Source organism: Phacochoerus africanus, chromosome 2, assembly GCF_016906955.1.
Source record: "Phacochoerus africanus isolate WHEZ1 chromosome 2, ROS_Pafr_v1, whole genome shotgun sequence".
Classification (NCBI taxonomy): Eukaryota; Metazoa; Chordata; class Mammalia; order Artiodactyla; family Suidae; genus Phacochoerus; species Phacochoerus africanus.
The window spans coordinates 40902458-40925705 of record NC_062545.1 but is presented as its reverse complement, the minus strand read 5'-3'; the positions used below and the strand labels follow the sequence as shown (position 1 = coordinate 40925705).

Below are 23248 nucleotides of genomic sequence, written 5' to 3'. Positions count from 1 at the left end.
ATCTACACTGCAGCTAACAGGCAATGCCAGATCCCCGACCCGCTAAGCGAGGCCAGGGATGGAACCTGCACCTACATCCTTGTGGATACTAGTCAGATTTGTTCCTGCTGAGCCACAATGGGAACTCCCAAATAATTATGCAAATTGAATGAAGCGCAGACTTTTTTTAAAAAAAAATAGGGAGAAAAGGAAAGCAGGTGTTCTTAAAAAGAATAAATCATATTTTCATGAATGTGTTCTGAATCAAAGGAAGTAATTTTTACTTAGGACAAAACCATAGACTCATTTGAAGGAAAGGACACTATAAATACAAGAGCAAAAGAGTATTTATGGATTGCTGAGCTTGAAGACTTGAAAGTTAGAGTACAACTTCTATTTCTTTTTTCCTCTTCCTTAACATAAAGAAAAATGTACCCTAAGAAATAGAATAGCCAGCAAATGAAAGAGCAAAATTGTGTCTTAAAACTACAACCTTTCAAAAAGTGCCTTATTAGTCATTTCAATGAAATGAAATTTAGGCAAAGGTATCTATCAGAAAATACTTCCTATCCTACTTGTTTTTTTTTTTTTTCTCCTAGTATTTGTATTAGTAAGGAGTATCACCGCTGGATGAGTTTGCTTTATTTCCAGAGAATAATGCCCAAGAGAGTTCCCTGCCCAACCCCAGGAGCATCACTGAAGCCAGTTTATGAGGAACTCTCCTACCACAGCCCTCTAGTGTAGCCTCTGAACAGACCTCAAAGGACCCCGCCACTCTGAGACTGAGGACACATGACTCAGGCTGTTATAAACCCCAGTGCAGACTGTTGAAGAGGGAGGGCCCTGGAAGTGGTGGAAAAGCACATAAAAACTATACCCAGATCTCTGTGGTCAGCAGCAGAAAACTCTCCAGTGGGTTTTAAGGAGAGAGATGGTCTCAAGGAAAGCTGAGAGTTTTGGGCCTTAACATTTGAGTTTTCCATAAAAAATATCCTGACATTTCACTACAAAAGAGAGTTCATTTTTGGCATGAATGGGGCTAGGATATTATAAATTTTCAGCTCCGCAGAGATTTGGTAGAGGTCAGATAGGAAGATTTAACAGTCAAAAAGTATTATAATACAGTTATGAATATATATATATATATATATTTTTTTTTGCAAAACTGTGGGAAAGAATGAAATTTAAAGCAGTCAAGGAGTTGAGAGGTGGATTTGGGATGGGCATACCATCCTAAAATGTTCGTTTTTCAAATTTCTCAATCCCATCTCCATTTCCTTTGTTTATTGTCCCTTTAAACTAAGAGGGGAGGAATTAGCTCATCAAATAACTCACTCACACCCACCTTTACACACACCTTGGCCAATAGGAAGTTTGCCCTGGCTGTACACTTTTCCATCACTTTAATTTAGTGTAATATATACATATATTAGAGGAAATAAAATCTTAGAAAAGGTAGTAATAATATAAAATACATTACTTTTTATTATCCCTGGACTTTGGGTGAAAAAAGCACTAACTAAAACCCGTAATTGTTACTGTAAGGAGTAACTACAAGTAATGGCATTCAGGTCTCTAATGCCATTTCATGCCTCTCGTCAGCAGTTTTAAAGTAGGACTTCATCTGGACCTGGCTACTCCTCTGCCTCTTCGCCCGCCCCACCCCTCTCGGCTGCCGGCCTCCTCGCCACTCTCCCGCCCGCCTTTCCTCTTCCCCACCCCTTTCTCCTAGCCCCTCCTCCTTGTTGAGTCAGTGGCTTGAAACTTTTAAAAGCTCAGTGCTCCAAGTAAGAAAAAAGCTTTTACGAGGTATCAGCACTTTTCTTTCATTAGGGGGAAGGAGTGAGGAAAGTACCAAACAGCAGCAGACTTTTAAACTTTAAATAGACAGGTCTGAGTGCCTGAACTTGCTTTTTCATTTTACTTCATCCTCTGAGGCGTGCCTACTTCACTTCTTTTAAGGGAAAGAGTAAGTTTTCAAAAAGGACTTTACCTATTTCTTTCTTTTTCTACAATTAAAACTTTGCTAAAGTTTTTTAAAGTGTTAAATGTAGCTTTGATATGATATAAAGGGAATGATGAACTTGAAATGTCTGTAGTTTTAAAGTTAAAATGGAACTTACGGTATTTATTTTTTGACTGTTAAAAAGTTATCTTTTAATAATGCAACAGGTAGATAAGATTCATACCTTTCTGGATATTTGGTTGGTTCCTCATTTTAGAGTAGAATTTCACTTTTTTTGGTAATTAGTAATAGTCTAGACGCTTTGTAACCTTTGGGGTGGGGTGGGGTTTGGGGGCCTAGGTTGGGGGTTTGACTGGCTACAACGAAAAAATCAAAGTGCAAAGATGCCTAGAGTGCTTGCTATAGAATTCTACGCTTTGTGCTTTTTCATATGGAAATCTTGATTGATTTTCTCTAGCCTTGAAAAGCAGACTTCTTAACAAAGTGCTTTGTTAAGACCTTGCGGTTACTTGACTTCCACGTGGTCTCTTCGTAGAATTTCCCGCGGTAAACAAAAAGGTGTAAAAATACGGGTTGTAATTCTGAGGTTCTTAAAGCAACAGTAAAGAGTTAACTTTGTGTTAGCCGCCACTAGGGAAAAATCTTGAGACCCTCAGGGAAGCCACCTTTGACTCGACCACGTTGGCAATTCAGGAGGTGAAATCTCTTGAATGCCTGCCTGCTGGTTACTTACAAAGCGTTAAGTTAGGGCAAGAACAGACGTTTAGAAAAGAGTGCATATCAGGGTGCATTTCCAAAACGGTCTCCTAAGACAGGGGCTCCTAGAGAGAATATGAAACGAAATTTCTTAAGACAGCGCCTTAGAGGGAGCTACCGCCCCCCCCAACCCCGACACACACACACACACACACACACACACACACACACACGCGCGCGCGCGCGCGCACACACACACACACACACACACACAAACACGCCGCCACCACCTTCTGCTTGTCCGAACCTGCAACACACTAAAGAGCTCTGGGGCAACTTTTTTGAGTTTGAGCCGCCAGGGTGTTGTCAGGAGGCAAAGATAAAGACGATTTGTCATTTTTAAAGGTTCAATTTCTTACAGGCTCTTGTGAGTAACCCACATTCTTTTAGCCTGAAATGCAGCCATGCATTTTCGTGCCCGGTAAGGATTTTGTCTGTTCTAATTCCAGGGACTGAAGTAATTAGTTTAAATTCTTGCTGTTACCCTACAGTTTGAAGTATTTGCACCAGAGAATGCTCAAAAGCACATAAAAATGAAAGCTTTGGGGAAGGAGGACGGGGGCCTGGGGCCGGGCGGGCGCGGGGTGCCTCCTGCCATTTTAGCATCCGCCTGGCTCGCCCCGGCTCCTGGGCTGCCCCGGCCTCCAGGTTTTGGCAAGGTTTGCGGATATTTCCCTCAAATGCTTAAAAGTTAAACTCAGCGCAGGTCCGAGTTCCGCCACTGGAAGGGAAGGGGAGGGAGCGGGGGAGGTGGGTTTGGAGGAGATGGACATCATGCCGAATGGTAAAAGAATAGCAAATGATTAATTGAATTAAATGTGTCAATCTAATTTCCCTTTTCTCTCACCGCCATCCGCAGTGCCCTTTTTTCTTTTTCTTTTTCTCCAAACCTGTTGAATCCTAGTGTGTAAGCCATGACGAGGAAACCTGAGTACCTTGGGAATTAATGTGTCTAAATGACACTTGTAACTCTTGAGTAAGTTCTCGAAATTTCCTAAGAATCCGGGGGTGGGGGGCGGGTAGGGGAGCGCAGAGGAAGCCACGTAATGAAATGAGTAAAGACCTCATGACATGTCCAGGAGTAAATCAGTACAGAATTTGGAAATTCAACTTTTGAGTTCCTAGCAGCGGATCGACCACGGTATCCTATCGATTAGCCCTCCAGATGTTTACAGAGCATCTCCCATAAAGTTTATCAAAAGCCCTCCTTGAGCAACCTCATCCTTATCCTAAGGTTGCCTGTGTTTCTCTCCCAGAGTACAAAGAGGAGCACTATAAACGTGGAAAAATAGACATTGTTGCATTTGGAGGTGGGTTTAATTTCTTTTGCCTTCCAAACCAAGTTAGTAATAACAAGATGCTTAATCTTACCCTCTGAAAATTAGGCACACTTGAATTTAGTCTAAAATGAAGAGGCAATTTGAAGAGTAGATTATGAAAATTTTTCCTAAAGCCTAACTTTTGAACAAGGATTCTTGAAAATAAAATCCTGTAGTAACAGAGATTTAATTAAATTAGCCCTGTCCCTAAAATAGAAATAAGCCACTTAGGTAGAAAATACTTCAGGGAAAGAGTAATTCTTCTAGGTAGGCCGAGTTGCCAGAACGATGGCAATGGTAGAAAAACATTTTGTCGTGGCAAGATGTTTGTGTTGCGCTTTGTAGTTCTCCAAGTCAGGGTGTGGTTGTCACCCGTCCTTTGCTTGGAAAATGCTTTGATAATGCTTTAATTCTACTCTCTTCACTGTTTAAACATGTTCCCATTTTTCTACTACCTTTTATAGTTGATCACCACAGCTGCCCCAAACATTCAATTCTTCACCCTTTACAGTATAATTCCTACATTGCTGGCCCTTCCCAGGAAACAAAGTTCCAAGCAAGCATCCGAAAGGGTGTGTTTTCAGATACTGAGAGTTGTTTTGTTACTGAGATGTTTTCAATTCCTGAGTAGAGAAGGATGGAAAACTCATGATATGGTGCATTCCTTCATTTCTCTGATGATATCCAGAGGTGTAGCTTGGTTTGAGCCTCAGAGCCTCTGTACATGATACCCGAGGGAAGGGAATGATAGGAAAGTCACCAGTGATTAATACCTTCTACTCCACCTTTCCTGTTCTGACTTCCCTTTGAGCTTCTCAGTTGTTGGAATAGATTGTGGAAGCGTATGCACATACAGTTCAGATTTGGGGAGAAAAGTTATTTATTAATTATTAATTACAGTGTTTACCATTAATGTCAATATTCAGTGGAGATAAGTCAAGTTAAAAAAAAGTCCCCAGAGTTTCTCCTCCATGGGAGGCTTTTTTTTTTTTCTCGCTTCAGATAACTACCTAAATTCTCCACTTTGCCTGTCTAGGTTCACCATTTGGCTATGTATGTACATACTGTCTTTTGCCAAAGTTAAAACCCAAACCATGGTGGGCCGTTGATGTGTGTGTGTGTGTGTGTTTCCTTAACACTAAACTTAAAATTTTCTGTAATCTTCACATCCAAATATTCCTAGCTTTCTAAATAATTTCTTTAAAAGTGGGTGTTATGGAATATTTCACAGTGATATAGAAAACAGTGTTTATTAGCAATTTCAGTGAGGGAGATGCATTCTGTAGGATAGGACTTTTTCCATGATTTAGAGATACCTCCAATTAGAAACACAAAACAGGCAGACCCTCTTCATGGCCTTTTCTCCCTATTAACTGATAAAGGGTAAATTTTTCCTTCCCACAAATCTCTTTGAGATTGCCAGAATAATAATATTGTACTCATTGCAAGGGCTCCTTGAAAACTAATTTTGGTTGCTATTACCAAAATGCTAATCATTTCTTAATAGCTATTTTGCTAAAGAAAGGATGCCAACGTTAGAGAATAAATGGTCTATATCTTTATCTCAAGACCATTTAAAGAGTAATAGCTAAACTTTACTGAGCTTTTACCAAGAGCTTCATGTGCATGAATTATTCAATTCTCATTAAGGAAAATCAACTTCTTAATCAATACACTTGTGAGGGCTCTGAGGGTGTGTTTATATGAGGATAAAACAACTAGGCTGTTCAATAGAAATAGTCAATTTGGAGGTGAGGTGTGAGAAAGCACCCAGAAGTGATAGAAATAGCATTGAAGTCCCATCAGATCACAGTCAACCCAGCTTTTAGTCTGCAGCATCTGACTTAGGCTCTTTCCTCTAGCACCCCTAAAGTGACCATGAGAAATTCCTATTAGTTGGGGAGGTGAGTGATAGCTGTTGAACTAGGGAGGGGACTTTGTATTTGGTAGGTGTCATCTTCTCTTTGGATGGAGTCCCTCACTCCTCAACTCCCATCTCACCTTATTGTTTCGTGGAGGCTGATGCGGGTTGACTCTGTGATAGAAAAGAGTGAGAGGCAAGGAAAGAAAGGCTTGTTAGTGTTTTCTTTCCCCCCATAAAAATCAATGCCACACAACAAATACCTGCGGGAATGAAGCAGTATCATTCTTTACAAAGGAATCTAAGGCTAATCAGGGTGCTGTGGGGCAGGGTATTAAATAGAATAGATGTTTACATGGAATACGTTTGATATACTATAGAGTTAAGCTAATTGCCCAGGTATAAGTGTTTTCTTTCCCCCCATAAAAATCAATGCCACACAACAAATACCTGCGGGAATGAAGCAGTATCATTCTTTACAAAGGAATCTAAGGCTAATCAGGGTGCTGTGGGGCAGGGTATTAAATAGAATAGATGTTTACATGGAATACGTTTGATATACTATAGAGTTAAGCTAACTGCCCAGGTATAAGGAAGAAAGTTTGTGTATATTATCTGATGAAGTGGGAATATACATTTTCTGTGGTACCTGGTTCAAATTGCTTAACTGCCTACCCACACTCAAACTATATGGAGATACTATATTAACTGGGGTTGATATCAGCTGGTACTGTTCCCTTCAGAGCCCTAGTCTTACCCCAAGATTTATCATTCTTGAGATAAACACAAGTATTAACACATTATTTCTTCCATTGCAAGACGCTATGGTGTTCTTTACTCTCAGCGATTGTGGTCTCGTCAGAATTAGAATATGGCAGAACTGTGATATGACAACACAAGTTTGTTGTTGTTTTAAAATAAAACAGCGTAATAGTAAGATTGAATAAAGATCTATGATAGCTGATGCAGTTCTGCAAAATTCCAAAATCACTGTTACCTTGTCTAATAAATTCAATATGCTCTTTGTTAAATAGGCTTTCCTTAATTCAGTCATATCATCTGCTCAGGAATCCTTTAAAGCATGTTGTTTCAACAGACAGTTCTCTGTTTCAGCAATTATCACTTGACAATGTATGTCTAATACAAGACACTGACAATCCCACTTTTTTTTCTGTGAAAGTCCCTTTTTTTTTTTTTGTCATTTTGTCTTTTTACGGCTGCACCCATGGCATATGGAGGTTCCCAGGCTAGGAGTCTAATTGGAGCTGTAGCCATCAGCCTACACCAGAGCCACAGCAACGCCAGATCTGAGCTGCATCTACAACCTACACCACAGCTCATGGCAACACTGGATCCTTAACCCACTGAGCGAGGCCAGGGATTGAACCCACAACCTCATGGTTACTAATCGAATTCTTTAACCTCTGAGCCACCACAGGAACTTATGAAAGTCCCTTTTTAATTAATTTTAAAGTTCTGAAGTTTGGGATATGTAACTATAATGAAGAGCATCCCAGTGAGGTAGTAAACAACAAAACTGGTGAAACCTGGTGCCTTTTTTGTACAAATCCAATTTAATTAATTCAATAGATATTTATGCGTTATCTCTTACTGTTTTAAACCTTGGTGATACAGAGGTGGACAAAAGAAACTCCCTCAGTCATAGAGCTCACATTCTAGTTGAGGGAAGCAGATAGTGATAAATCCTTGTCATGAAGGCAGACAGACAATAAACAGGTATATATATAATATGTCGAGTAGAGCTAAGGGCCATTAAAAAACAAAAAAAAAGGACAAGGAATATAACAAATGATGTGCTTAGAGTACAGGCTGATGAGGTGAGATCAGAGCGAACTACAGGGGTGGAGCAGAGCTGATCAGGGCAGATCAGCTTGTTAGTTTCTTTCAAGATTGACCACTTGAAGAGAGTAGATTGGCAAGCAGAGTAACTAGGCTCTTGTAACCTAAAGACAGGTGATGATGGCTGAGATCAGACTAAGAGCAGGAGTGGTGAGACTCATAGTCTGTTTGGGGGGAAGATAAAGCCTATAGTATTTGCTGATATATTGAATGTGGGTTATGTTAATTATGTATGGGTATAAATATTACAAAAGAACATCTGGCTGTTGTAACTATAGAGGAATGGTCACAACTGAGCCTGCTCAGAGACATTTACTGTAAGGGAGAGGTGTTCTTACAAAAATTAAAGAAAAACTTGAGGATTTACAGATTAGTTTTGAGGCTTATAATTTTTCGGTTTTAGGATGTTAGAAACACATACATGGCACTTCCCTTTCCCTTAAAAAAAAAAATCCATTAAATTATTTTATCAGGAAACAATCTTATTTGCCTTTTTTTTTTTTGTCTTTTTGCCTTTTCTAGGGCCGCTGCTGCGGCATATGGAGGTTCCCAGGATAGGGGTCGAATTGGAGCTGTAGCCACTGGCCTACACCAAAGCCACAGCAACGCCAGATCCTTAACCCACTGAGGGAGGCCAGGGATTGAACCCGCAACCTCATGGTTCCTAGTCAGATTTGTTAACCACTGAGCCACAATGGGAACTCCCTATTTATCTTTTTTAATTACCCAGTCAGCTGTTTATAGTGTCTCTTCTTGGGAGAATCTTTAAAATTGAAAGTAAAGTGTTTTGCAATTCTGCTAATAATTATGGGAACATTAGCAACACAGGGACTTGACTGTACCTTTGGCATGGTGATTTGTTTATAAGGATCTGGAAAGGAGGACAGTCAAAAGGAATTTAAAATTGAAGGTTTCTTTCCGTTTTGAATAAAGCATTTGCGTCCTTGTGCTTCTTGGGGAGCAGCCAGGGGAGATGGAGGGATAAGGGGTGGTGAAGAGTGAGCTCAGTTTCCAGGAGCTCAGAGAGCCACTGCTCCTCACACTGACACCCCTGCCCCCAGCCCCATCCCCTTGGTGTTTTTAGATACTTTGTCCCTTTTTGCTCTCCTGACATTTTCACACTCCTAAACATTGTGAATAAGAAAGAGAGCACCAAAAAGTATCCAGAAACCTTTGCCTCTTGGCCTAAAACTTTACTTCCGTATCACCCGGTGCATTTGTTTAAAAAAAGAAGAGAGAAAAAAGTGATTTCCCAGCCATTCTTCTCTCTCTCCCTACAACCCCATCATATTCATTCAAATTGGTGAGTGCCAGAAATGCATGTTTTTAGCAAATACTGTGAAGGGGTGGTGATGCTGTTCAGGAAACACTGAAAAGTTTCCAGAGCGTCCTTGGGCAGGTCACACTTGGAGTGCCTGTGCTTTTTAGCCTGTAGTCTAGAGGGCCGTGAAGAGCAGTGGAAAATGTGATCTAACATGGTCATGGGGAACACAAGAAGGACAGTTCAGCTGTTGTCAGGCATTTGCTCCTAATGAGAACTTTGTGCAGCCCTTTAACCTAGAACTTAATCTACGTATAAAGTTCCACCTTGGGAACCTAGAGGTGAAGGCATGAATATACAGGGTATATGCTCAGCTGTCGTGATTTTCTCATGTATCCGCTAAGGAATATTACCTATTTAACCTGGTGTATGTGAATGAAGTATATAGTCTGTAAATCAATGCTAGGGATTCTGTAGCATGAAATTATGACCTTTCCCTGTAAATGGGCATGCATTTCTCAACTCTGACTTGGAAAAATGAAAACATTAATGGGGATGGGGGGACAACCACTTGATAGAACTTCTGGTTCACAACAGTGAACAACTACCAAACAAGGTAACTATTTTTGTTACTTTTCCTTGAGAATCATAAGGAGAAGTATAAACCATCACATTAAACATTATCTGATGGTCTCTGTGATAGTGCTAATAACAGGTATCTGCATGTTAAAGGATACTTGATGTCCAATTGGATAATTAATCTTATTCAGATGAAAGACTAACTCATTAATGCAAATAACAACTGCATGGGTGCTTATTTAAAGAAAAGACAACTTTGCTGCTACCTAGAGAACTGCTCAGTGACCTAAATTCACAATCTGTGGCACTGTAGTGTATTTTTGTAGAATCTCAGAATTATATGAAAGTCAAGTTTTATTTTCTATAGAATTAAAGAAGCTTAGCAATTAATTGCCACAAGAATCTACATGATTATATTTTACTTTGAATAGTAATGACATACCAAAATGACAACTTCTCAATGTGGCTGAAACACATTGTTTTTCTTGGGCTCGATCATTGCATGAATGTGATGAAATGTGTACAGTTTATGATTTTATATTTAATCGTTTTTGTTTCCCCCCCCCCCAACAATTAGAGTATTGAGCAAAAGCAGATGACACTAGAAAAATATTGTGATTCTCTACAACAGAATTAGGGCCAATTTACACATCATCACATAGAAACTGTCTATTGATAGAGTTCCAGAAATTCTGTTATGTTTGTTTGACCCTCATGAACTGTACTTCTTCATTCCCAGTGTAGTATTCTCTGCTAAATTGTAGGGTTTTTTTTTTTTTTTCTTCATATTCTCTCACCTTCAAGCTGTCCATCAAAGCTAAATTACTCCCTCTTACTTCAGGCCTTCCCCTGGCTATTGACCTCTCTTTGTCAATCCTACAAGCCTTTGTTCTTGTCTCACTGTTCTTTCCATACATCAATTTCACTGTCACTTCACAATCTAAAATAGCCCTTCCTAGAGGAGAAGCTCCCTTTTTTATTACCACTAGCAGAAGGGTGTTACTTCCTGTAACCTGCCCAGCTACCTCCAACTCTTACCCCCCGCCCCCCACCCGGCATTCTTTGTCACCAGCCTCTGGGCTGCCATCAAAGATCCCCACTGAGTGTGAATTTAGATAGCTGGTGCTGTTTCACTTTATGGGTCAGCCTCTCTTCTTTGTTCCATCCAGGAAATTCCAGGCCAGATTTCCAGTTCATTTTTTCTGGCTTCTATGGGCCAGGAGGTAGAGGCATTAGAGAGAAATGTAGTATTGCTTGGTAGGGAAGAAGATGCCCCTGGATTTCATTTCCTTCCTGCAAGGAGATGGCTCGTAGTTTAATACTAGATGAGAAAACTTCTTTATATTCAGACAACAAACATATTTCTAAGAAGCCTGTATAATCTTACTTTTAGTTACACTATTTAAAATCCATTAGTAAGCTCCTGGAAAGTCTTGGCTTTACTTGGTTTTAATAATTAATTAATCTTTGGCCACGTCATCCTATTCTGAACCCTCTAATTACTCTCTGCTGAAAATTAGACTATTCTTATGGCCGCCACATGTAATGTTATTCCTTTCTTCCCAGATTTCAGTCTCTGCTAAGATTGTATATATCAAAGCATGGAAGCATTTCTTGCTTTAACTCAGCTTTACTATAATTTCAAGACCAGTGCATTGGAAAGCCTTGTTCTTGGGATTGAAAGTCTTTCTCTGGCTCTACTATAACTGAATATTTCCTGTATACTTAAGACCTCAATTTCCATCAGTTAAATGGACTATTGGCAATTAGAGGTATAAATTGAACTAGAGAAATAATTTGTGGGATTCCTGTTATCGCTGTAGACATGAGGCTATTTCTCATCCCTGATGGGGAAGTCCTAGGCTTAATGTATCTAGATATTGATAGGAAGTTAGAGTGTGTAGGCTGAGGGCCCAAAGCCCAACAAAGGAACTTGAAAGTATACAGCAATCAAGTGATGAAAAACAATTATTTTTACTGGAGATAACACTTTAAAGTCGTTTTTTCATTTCTCAGGCTATAATTGGTTTTGAGGCCTATTGAACTCTTTCTTGAAATGTGATGTGCATTTAGTCTTTGTTTTTGAAGGTAGCTTCCTGCATAGAGTGACACAAAGTGTATCAGAATGGTGTGTTTCAGTACAACATATTTTCCTCTGGGCAGAAGACAGCCTTTGGAACCCTATAAATCACTGCTTAAGAAGAAAGAGTGGTGTAAATGATCACAAGATCGAGTATGCACAAAGGACCCAAGAAATGCCAAGGAGGAACATTTCAGGGTACAAATAAGAATAAAGTGCACTAAAGTGCTCTGTGTGGTAGGATGGAGGTTTAAAAAAGGTTGCATACCTGCGCATGGGTATGGGTGTTCTTACCTAGTTCTTAAGTACCCATGTGTTTTCAACACCACACATCAGCATTTTGCTTAGGTGTGCATGCAGGCACAGGCTTACCAGGGAAGAACTGTCCTCACTTATCAGATGTATAAAATAAGCAGAGGCAATTAGCACAGACAGCTTCTCAAATCACGTGGTGAGACAGTGGTTGAGCAAGTCATACATCCTGGCCAGGTTGAGATTGCAATTTACTTCACATCTGCTATTTCTAAGATTTAGTATATCTCAAAATTTGAGACCTCTTTTCAGGGGAAAATGGAAGAGTTTGCACTTGTGGGGTTTTTATTGAGAAAGATAGGAGACCTTTTACAATATTTTGACTCGGCTCAGAAAAACTACATATTAAACTCATAATTTGTAGTCTGTGGTCATTTAGTTGTCTTTTTGTTTCTTTGCAGGTAGTGTCCGGGCAACATGGGTGACTGGAGTGCCTTAGGCAAACTCCTTGACAAGGTTCAAGCCTATTCCACCGCTGGAGGGAAGGTGTGGCTGTCAGTCCTTTTCATTTTCCGAATCCTGCTCTTGGGCACAGCTGTTGAGTCAGCCTGGGGTGATGAGCAGTCTGCCTTTCGTTGTAACACTCAGCAACCCGGTTGTGAAAATGTCTGCTATGACAAATCCTTCCCCATCTCTCACGTGCGTTTCTGGGTCCTGCAGATCATATTTGTGTCTGTTCCTACACTCTTGTACCTGGCTCATGTGTTCTACGTGATGCGAAAGGAGGAGAAACTGAACAAGAAAGAGGAGGAACTCAAAGTTGCCCAAACTGACGGTGTCAACGTGGAGATGCACTTAAAGCAGATAGAAATAAAGAAGTTTAAGTACGGCATTGAGGAGCACGGCAAGGTGAAAATGCGAGGGGGCTTGCTGCGAACCTACATCATCAGTATCCTCTTCAAGTCTGTCTTCGAGGTGGCCTTCTTGCTGATCCAATGGTACATCTATGGATTCAGCCTGAGTGCTGTTTACACTTGCAAAAGAGATCCCTGCCCACACCAGGTGGACTGTTTCCTCTCTCGTCCCACGGAGAAAACCATCTTCATCATCTTCATGCTGGTCGTATCCTTGGTGTCTCTCGCCTTGAACATCATCGAACTCTTCTATGTCTTCTTCAAGGGTGTTAAGGATCGTGTGAAGGGAAAGAGTGATCCTTACCACGCCACCACCGGTCCACTGAGCCCCTCCAAAGACTGTGGATCTCCAAAATACGCTTATTTCAATGGCTGCTCCTCACCAACTGCTCCGCTCTCACCCATGTCCCCTCCCGGATACAAGCTGGTTACCGGAGACAGAAACAATTCTTCCTGCCGCAATTACAACAAACAAGCAAGTGAGCAAAACTGGGCTAATTACAGTGCCGAGCAGAATCGAATGGGGCAGGCAGGAAGCACCATCTCTAACTCCCATGCACAGCCTTTTGATTTCCCCGATGACAACCAGAATTCTAAAAAACTCGATGCTGGCCATGAACTCCAGCCTCTAGCCATTGTGGACCAGCGGCCTTCCAGCAGAGCCAGCAGTCGCGCCAGCAGCCGACCTCGGCCTGATGACCTGGAGATCTAGAGCCAATCTTGAGAACATCAAGATTCCACTCAGTTGTGGAGAAGAAAAAGGTGCTATAGAAAGTGCACCTTAGGTGTTCATTTTTTTTCCAGTGGAGGTGGTACTCAACAGCCTTGTCACAAGGCTTAGAAAACACAAAGACATTAGAATACCTGGTTCATAGGGGGTGTTAGGGATAGGTGGGTGGAGAGGGAGGGGATGAGGGAGGTACAGGTTGGTATTTAATGTAGTTGACTTAAAGAACTTAAGTTCTAAATAAGAGTTGCATTAGGTGATCCATAGGTAAGGGCTTTTTCTCCCCCCCCCCCCATACCCTTAAGAATAGCTCTGTGTATGTGAAAGAGTGGGTGATATTTTTGGCTAAATACTTTTTTTATTTTACCAAGAAACTGAAATAACTTTGGCCAGGAGAAAATACTTCCTGAACATTTTATTTCTCTTTTTCAAGAAAAACAGAGGATTTTCCTTGTGTCCCTGCTAAAACATTCCATTGTTAAAATTTGCACTTTGAAGGTAAGCTTTTTAGGCCTGACCCTCCAGGTGTCAATGGACTTGTGCTACTATATTTTTTAATCTTGATATCAGTTAAAAGGTCAGACAAGGCCCACAGAAAAAGATGTTCCATGCATTTGCAAATCTCAGCCGGTTACACAAACCTTCTTTTTTACATCCACTTGCTTATATTATTACCATCACTTTACGTCATTCCTCAACTACTATCACATCCATTTAATGATTTCTGTAAACATTTTTTAAACAGTTAGGATGTCACTTAACATTTTTTGAGTTAGAGTCAGGGAAGCAAGCCATGCTCAATATTTAACAATCACTTGTATGTATATGTTTGTGGAAGAGTGTGTTTTATTTGTCATGTATTGGTACAAGCAGATGCAGTATAAACTCACAAACACAGATTTGAAAATAATGCACACAGTGTTCAAATTTGAACTTTTCTCATGGATTTCATGGTATGGGCCAACATGGTGTTTACATTATATAATTCCTGCTGTGCAAGTAAAGCACACTTTTTTTTCCCTAAAAATTTTTTTCCCCATGTATCCTATTATGGATACTAGTTTTGTTAATTATGATTCTTTTTTTCTCTTTTCTTTTTTTTTTTTAGAATATAGCAGTTAATGCTATTGCTGAAATGAATGATTTTTTTTCTGAAATATAATCATTGATGCTTGAATGATAGAATTTTAGTACTGTAAACAGGCTTTAGGAATTAATGTGAGAGATTTAGAAGAAATGCTTAGAATGGACTATTGAGTGTGCCTAAATGAATTCTGCAGTAACTGGTATTCTTGGTTTTGTCCTACTTAATATACATTAATTCAGAAATTGTATTCTGTTATGAGTTTGACAGTCTTTTGGAGCAACCAACAACTTTGATGTTTGCACTAAGATTTTATTTGGAATGCAAGAGAGGTTGAAAGAGCTTTCAGTAGTACACATGTAACTAATTTATTTGAAATCTGTCCTAAAGAAATCTACCAGTTTGTTCAAATGCCTTTTTAAAATTCATCACAGATAATTAGTGAAAACGCAGAGTATCATACTTTTCTTCTTGCATGTCAACAACATAAACAGTTTTGTACAATGAGAAATACTAATTTGTTTGACATTCCATATTAAACTACTGTCATGTTCAGCTTCATTGCATGTAATGTAGACTAGTCCATCAGATCATGTGTTTCTGGAGAGTGTTCTTTATTCAATAAAGTTTTAATTTAGTATAAAGAGAGCCTCTATATTCTGTGTGATTTTTAAAACTCTTACTGCATCTATTCACAATTATCAAAATATTTCTATTGGTTATAAGAATTTGGGCAAATAAGATTGACAAGATTGCAAAATCTTAAAAGGATAGTATTAGCTAGGTTCAGTGCAGTTTTGATTAACATTTTTGGATATTTATTCAACTGAGAAGAAGACAAAGTATATAAGTGTTAAATTTTGAATATAAGATTAATGAGCTGTGTGATAGAGTCTAAAGTAATATTGAGTAATTTAGTAGCCCTATACATGACAGAAGTAAGCAAAAAAAAAGGATAAAGATGCTAAAATTTTAAAGCTGTAGAGCCTCCTGGATATAAAAGAAGAGCAAAGCCAGTTTGAGTATTATTATGCTCTGTGACAAAAGAGTGAAATTGATCTATGATTCTGTTATTCCAAGACATTTTGAAAACAGAGAAGAAAATTTTTTGTGTGTGTGTGTCTTTTTGCCTTCTCTAGGGCTGCTCCTGTGGCATATGGAGGTTCCCAGGCCAGGGGTCTAATCAGAGCTGTAGCCACTGGCCTAAACCAGAGTCATAGCAACTGGGGATCCAAGCCGCATCTGCAACCTATACCACAGCTCATGGCAACACCGGATCCTTAACCCACTGAGCAAGGCCAGGGATCAAACCCACAACCTCATGGTTCCTAGTTGGATTCATTAACCACTGAGCCACAACAGGAACTCCAAACACAGAAAAGAAAATTTTAAAAGTTCTTAACACCCAAGGAAAACTGAACCATTTGGAGAGACAAGAACAATTCTGGGTAATTGGTAGTATTGCTGAAGTTTTAAACATAAAATATATTAATAATTCAAATTTCAAGAAAGTTTGTTAACTTAGAAAACTTTATCACAAAGCAAGCTAATAGATTACTGAAGCATAGAATTATTACTAATTTAGAAGAACCCTAGTTCAGTTTAGTCACATCTTTGTTTTGGGGGTTTGTCTTTGCTGTTTAATGAATAAAGATTATGAGATGTGCCTACAGCAAAGGATAATCTAATAACCAGTTTCCAAATCAATATAACTGGTAGTATCAACATTTCATCAAGTATTTTCATTTGCCTGCCTGATAATCCAAAGGGAGAAGCAAGTTTTCTCTGCATGTGTGTGTTTGCATTTACAATGGGGAATAGAGAAACTGATGGTTTATTTGAATGTGTCTGTGTATTCTACTACACAAGCAGGGTTCATAAGGTATGGATGGACAAATCTACTGAATATAGATTTCTGATGTATATATGTGGAGGTGGGAGGGCAAGTACATCTTTCAAAAAGAGTCCATCTTAAAACATTTCTCACTTTAAAGCTTGTCACTATTAAAAAAAAATTACTTAAAGCATGTTATAAACATACAGGTTTAAACTACAAAGTTATTGAAAATAGAAAATCAAACCTCCTACTTCTCCCTATTCTCCAACATAAGCCTAGTCAGAGAAGTTTTAACTCCCAAAGGAAATCACTGTTTCAAACAAGAACCATCTATCAGGCACTTTGTTAAAGAGTAGAGATTCTTAGAATGACCCCAAGTCACCCATATCCCATGACTCTTGCAATAGAAATCCTTCCAGAAGTTTTAAAAATGATACTCCACTCATTCTGTTTTGTTCCTTTTAACTGGTTGCCTGTTTTCCACAACTAAAAATTGTGTTTAAAAAATTATGTATAAAAAACCCTGCCATTTCATTTCACAGATATTTATTAGATACTCTTTTTTTTGCATAAAATTTATGTTTAAAAATTGGAAAAATTTGAATCTTCTAGAAGAAGTAGAATTTTCTGTTGTGGAAATGTTCTACTCTGTTCGCAGTGGTAGCCGCTAGCCCTCTGTGGCCATGAGAACACTTGAAATGTGGCTAGTGAGTCTAAAGAAATTATTTTAATTTTAATAACCACATGTGGCCAATGCCTATCACATTGGACAGTGCAGTTCTAGAGTCTGCTGGGAAAAAAAAAATTAATGCAGGGTGGAAATGGGGGAGAGGATGGTCATGTTAGAAACAGGAAAGAGAAACTTCAAGTTCCTTTTTATAGTCTTATAACAGTGTTTCTTACTCTGTAAACAATAGGAAACGTATTTTAAGCAAAGCCTCTGCTTTGATGTGAAATTCCCTAGTCTTGTTAGATAATCATATATTTTATATTACCATCATTTTACTTCAGAATTTTATACACAAACTTATGCTGCCTATTTTTAAAATTTGTAGGATCATCTGAGTCTTTTAAATTTTGGGAAGAAATCCTGTGCCCTTTTTTGGTTCAGTGCCTTAGCACCCTAGCTCCTGTGGGTCTTTATGAAACTTCTAGGCCACAAGCTGTTCTTTTACCTTATTTTGAGAAACTTGCTGAACCTCAACCTGCCCAGGGTGCTGGTTCTCTGCCCACACACTGCCTCTCCTAAAAAATTCCAAACTTCAAATTCCAACATGCCAAAACATCTGTGCTTTGTATCTGGAGGGAGAGCCAAATAATGAAGTTTGGGGGCTTATTAAAGTCTTAAAGTGAGTTCTTTTTATAAACAGTACGCCAATAGTGTAGAAACATGTTTATAATCTTTACTGGCTCCAAGATTCTGTTTTTACCTTTTCTTGGTTGGGCCAATATAGCTGAGCCCTTGGCATGTCAGAATTTGCAGCTGGCAATTTTCAGAACTCAAGAGCAGACGTGGAACAAATACCATAGAAACGTTGCTTCAAGGATAATAGAGTAAGAAGAGTACACGTCAAGAAAAAAGCTAATTTGGGGAAAAAATTTTACATTTGTTTTCTGGTCTTCAAAGTGTTGAAATTGTAAGTCAGCTTATTTCTTCTGGTCTCCGGATGTTTCTCTCAAATGACTAAATGCTTATTTGGGCTGTGACGCGTAGAGTAATTTCAATGCCCACACGCTTTCCTGTTGAATATAAAAACTGTCTCAAGAGGCACCCACTTAAGAAAGCAAACCGTAGGCTCAAGTCTTATTTAATGCAATGAGCCATCTGTCCCTAGGAGATATGGAATGAGATGAAGCCTGGTGGGGCATTTGTGCTGGAAACTCTTGTTAGCCAGCTACTTCTGACAAAACTGTTCATCAGAATTAGCATAGACAGTAAGAGAGTTTCTAGTTGCTATGGTAGCAGAAACCAAACCGCAAGGGCTATTTTATTTTAAAAGTAAAAGGAGAGAGGCGTAAGACTGCCTTTTGCTTTGAAAAATGTGGGTCAGAGTTATATATTTCACATATTCAGGTATATTATTAATTCTGAACCCAGTTAACTAATTTAGAAACCCTCCCTGAAAAAATTTAAACTAATCTTAAGCCTAAACTGTGAGAAAATAATGAAAATTCAGGTTAACTCAAAGAATTCTGGAAGATAATGGGTAAAATGCTGAGATTCCTTAAAACACTACTTGAGGAGTTCCCACTGTGGCTCAGAGGTAATAAACCTGACTAGGCCCTGAGGATGCGGGTTTGATCCCTGGCCCCGCTCAGTGGGTTGAGCTGTGGCATAGTGCTCAGTGCTGTGAGATGTGGCATAGGCCACTGGCTGTAGCTCAAATTTGATCCCTAGCCAGGGAACTTCCATATGCTGCACAAACTGCCCTTAAAACAAACAAACAAACAAGAAAACTACTTGAAGCCTCAACTCCACCCAGAGTGCCAGAATATGAATTGGTCATTGCTTTTGAAGATTTTGATGTAACTGTGACTCAAGTTCAAGTTTTTCTCAACTGAGAGCAACTGGAATTAAATTTTCCTTTAGAATTCGCTAGCATATTAATTTCTAGTCTTTTAAGCTACTGACTATATAAAGACATACTGAAAGATAGACACAACCAGAGAGCCAGTTAAAGAAAATGTTTATCCTGGGACAATTTTCCATATTTTGGCCACGCTTGTCAGTGACTTTTTTCCTTGGGCAGGTAGTTTTAACATATTTGGGGAAACCAGTTTACATTCATGAGTTTCAAATTTCAGTGAGATTAAAATAATTTGGAAGTTAAATGTAAATACATCCAGCATCCTATCATTTATAATTGAAGGTAAATGAAAACTGTAACAGAGATATTCCTATTATATTACTTCTGTATACTCAAATATCATAATTTATAATTTTGTAATTCATAATTTTAAAAATAAAAATGACAACATACAATAAATTATAATGTGATTGAGGTAATTTCTTTCAGTCTAGAACTTTTAATCAAGTTTCTTCTCTTTTTTCATATTCTTTGTTTTTTTGGTCTAATCTTTCACCAAAATTTTCTGATTTGTGATAGCTTAATATACATATGCATTATTTTTAGCTCAGTTGTTATTCATCACTGGTTTCAATTACAGAATTTTTTTCCACCCTGAATCTACAATTGAAGTTAAAAAGATTTCAATGGTATAAAATCTCTTTCCTTCCTTTTCTAAAACATATTTAGAACAATTTTATTGTTTGGATTTTGTTTGTTGATTTGTGGTATCAAAGACTTTCTTTTGACATCTATACCTATACCTTGCTCCCCTAAATGTTTACCTTTTAACAAACAAGTGCCAAGTTAAACAGTTCAATAATAACTCTTGAATAACCTAACAGATGTTTAACATTTTAAATTAGAGAGTACTGTTATAACCATCAAAAAAATTTGTTTAATTTTCATCTTTGCTCTGGTTCTCACTTGTCTGGAGGACTTGCAGCACTTTATAATTAAAGAGTGTGAGAGCCTAGGTGGTGGTTATCTAAAACTCCAAAGGTGGCAAATGTGGGAACCAGGGTGCCAGTTTTTCAGTCAGCATTATAGCCAAGCTGGGCCTCTAAACTGATGATTCTACGTGATAATTAGCTATTATGTGTGCGAGGAAAAAAAAGCAAAAGAAGCTGTAAGGTATACAAGTAACATCAAAATATGTTCATATACAGGTACTCTAATCTTGTAAGATAAAGTAGTTCTAATAGAAAAAAGCGTAGTTGTCTAGTTAACTAAAGAATTTATGGAGTTCTCATCGTGGCTCAGCAGTTAACAAACCTAACTAGTATCTATGAGGATGCGGGTTGGGTTCTATTCCTGACCTCAATCAGTGGGTTAAGGATCTGGCATTGCCCTGAGATGTGGTGTAGGCCACAGACGCAGCTTGGATCCAGAGTTGCTTTGGCTGTGGTGTAGGTGGCAGTTGCATCTCCGATTCGACCCCCAGCTTAGGAATTTCCATACGTGGCCTTAAAAAGACCAAAAAAAAGAGAAAGAATTTATAGCCTTTTTTTTTTTTTTGGTTTACAACAGCATGTTAACTTTGAAAATAAATTATTAAAACAAACAAACAAAAAATCACTTTAAATTTGATACGGATCAGTTTACCATACTGTTAACCCTGTGGTTTGTGATGACAAAGATAACTGATTGGTCAGGTAGACACGGTTTTGTTTTTCATTTAAAAAATATTTTTAACAATCCTCTCAATTTGTGGTTAAACGCAAGATGATTTTTGAAAAGCAGGCACTGTTTTTAAAGGCCACATTAAATTAAAGTTGCAAATGTTTTCAAGATTTAGAAACATGAATGTCTTAAGAGTTTCCAAACATCCCAGGACTTCTGGGGAATTTCCAACATTTGTGGGACATAAATGCAGTTGCCTCTTAAAAAAAGTTCACAAAACTTGGATAATCAATAAAAATGTGCTCTGTGGTGAAATATATAAAGTAAAAATGAGGTACGTAAATTAAATGAGAAATTCGTGACTAAAGAGTATCTGAAAAAATTCTTGCCATGTTAAATAAGATTTGGTCTTGTGTTCATCCTTATCTGCTACACATTTTTAAAAGGTGGTGCTTTAAAAAAAATTTGTGCCCTTTCTTGTTATTTTTAGCATCTCCTCAAACCATAAATACAACCAGATGTCAGGATAAAGCTGTATTGATGGTTTGGATATGGAGTGCTTACTTTTATTTTTAGCATTCCGTTCCATTTATAGCAAGTAACATGTATTTTTCATCAATGATCAGATTTTGTATATTTTTAGTTGTTTATGGGCTAGAGATTTGAAGAATAGAGACTTTTCCTCTCACTCTTCAGTGCCCATAATTGTTTGTGTGTGTGCGTGTGTTTTAGGGCTGCACCCACAGCATATGGAAGTTCCCAGGCTAGGGGGCAAATGGGAGCTGCAGGTGCCAGCCTACACCACAGCCACAGCAAAACAGGGTCTTAGCTGCTTCTGAGACCTATGCCACAGTTCACAGCAATGCTGGATCCTTAACCCACTGAACGAGGCCAGGGATTGGAACCTGCATCTTCATGGATACCAGTCAGGTTCGTTATTGCTGAACACAACAGGAACTCTCAGTGCCCATAATTTTAAGTATGATTTTTTTGAGAGTCTGTCTAGGAATACTTTTTTTAAAAAAAAATTATATTTATTTCTAGGAATTTTTGAAGCTTGCAGAAGCACAGGTAAGCTGAAACTGACTACTGGGGAAGTATTTGCCATTTATTCATGGTGTGACCTTGAGCAAGATATCTAACCTCTGAGCCTCCGTCCCCAAACTATAAAAAAAAAGATAGATGTTCCTGCCCACAAAGTTGCTGTGATGATTGAATGAGATGTGAGTGAAGTGCATAGGACAGTCCTTGATAAATAGGTGATGTTAACTAATGGCTACAATTCCTCTCAAGGGAAATGAACAAAGGGAAATGTAGTACTGCTAGGAAAAAAAAACAACAAGAAACCAGTACAAATTCTGAGTGTCAAAATAGTACCTCTGTGTTTTCTACTTCTGTAAAAACTGTAATAAGTAAAACAATGATAAGACAATTTGTAATCACAAGACCATTAAAAAACAAGTTTAGTGTCTCACACCCCATTCTGTGATGTACATGAAGACTAGAAAGAATATTATAAATATGAAAAGCATACAAGATGAGAATACTTTCAATAAATTCAGTTCCTGCAGTACACAGGGACGCATAGTCACCTTCAGAACTCTGAGAATTTGATGAATAAATATTAACCTTATAAAGAATAAGGGTCAGAATGTGTCCCCACCCTAAAACAGCCAGAAGGAGTATTATTAACACATAAAAGAAAAGAATAGAGAAGGGAGACAGAATGAATTTCCAGTTTAGAAATGACTTCCTTTGTCTTTATGGAAATAATGATCCTTCAGTCTGCCTCGAAGACATGACATCAGCTGGATCTGACTTTTTTGTAGTCTCATAGCTCTTCAGAGCCCTCTGAGCCACAGCTGTTCCAAGCCTTTTCCCAGTATCTCCAAAGCTCTCAGTTTCCTCCCACCTGTGGTCCTTAACAAAGGGTTCCCTCTGCCTGAGTCACATTCCTCCTTTTCTTTGTTAACTTAAAACAAATAGACTACCAGTGTTCTCCAGCAAAAATTGGTTTACTTGGGATCAGCAGAGGAGTCCAGCTTGAGGTCTGCCACCTCAGTGAGCCACAGGCAAATCCACACCGCAAGGAAGAGAGGATGTTTTTCTAGAGGGAAAGAGGAAGTTAGGAGGGCTGTAGTAAACAAAGAGTCTGAGTTGCAGACCTGAAAGAGGAGAAGTCTTTCTTCCTGCTGGGCTCTGTTCTTAGAGCAATCTGTGAGTGGCTTCTGGTCTCCTGACTCCATGTAACTGAGGTCTCTGTTTACATCTTTCACTTTGCTTATTCCTAATCATTCTTCAGTTCTCAGCTGAAATCTTGCCTCCTTCTGGGACCTCTCTCTGATTTCCTGGGGCTCCCTGTTCCGTCTCCCATGGCACCTTGCTCTCTTCTTTATAACATGGTCTCAATGGTTTAGCGTTTGACTTTCCTCGTATAGATCTTCCTTGGCTTAAGACAGGGTTACACTGGATATGATAAACTCATTGTAAGTTGAAAATATCATAAGTAAAACATGTATACCTAACTTATCAAAAATTGTAGCATAGACTTGCCTACCTTAAACATGCCCAGGACACATACAT

The 23248-nt window shown here is 38.7% G+C and overlaps 1 protein-coding gene across 1 annotated transcript; it reads left to right on the top strand.

Annotated features, from left to right (window-relative positions):
- The first annotated feature begins 1762 nt into the window (after positions 1-1762).
- On the top strand, positions 1763-15282 carry GJA1 (gap junction protein alpha 1). The gene is made up of 2 exons (XM_047759547.1): positions 1763-1948; positions 12375-15282. Exon 2 carries the CDS (start codon positions 12391-12393, stop codon positions 13537-13539), a length of 1149 nt encoding a protein of 382 aa, XP_047615503.1. The 5' UTR covers positions 1763-1948; positions 12375-12390; the 3' UTR covers positions 13540-15282.
- The last annotated feature ends 7966 nt before the right edge of the window (positions 15283-23248 follow it).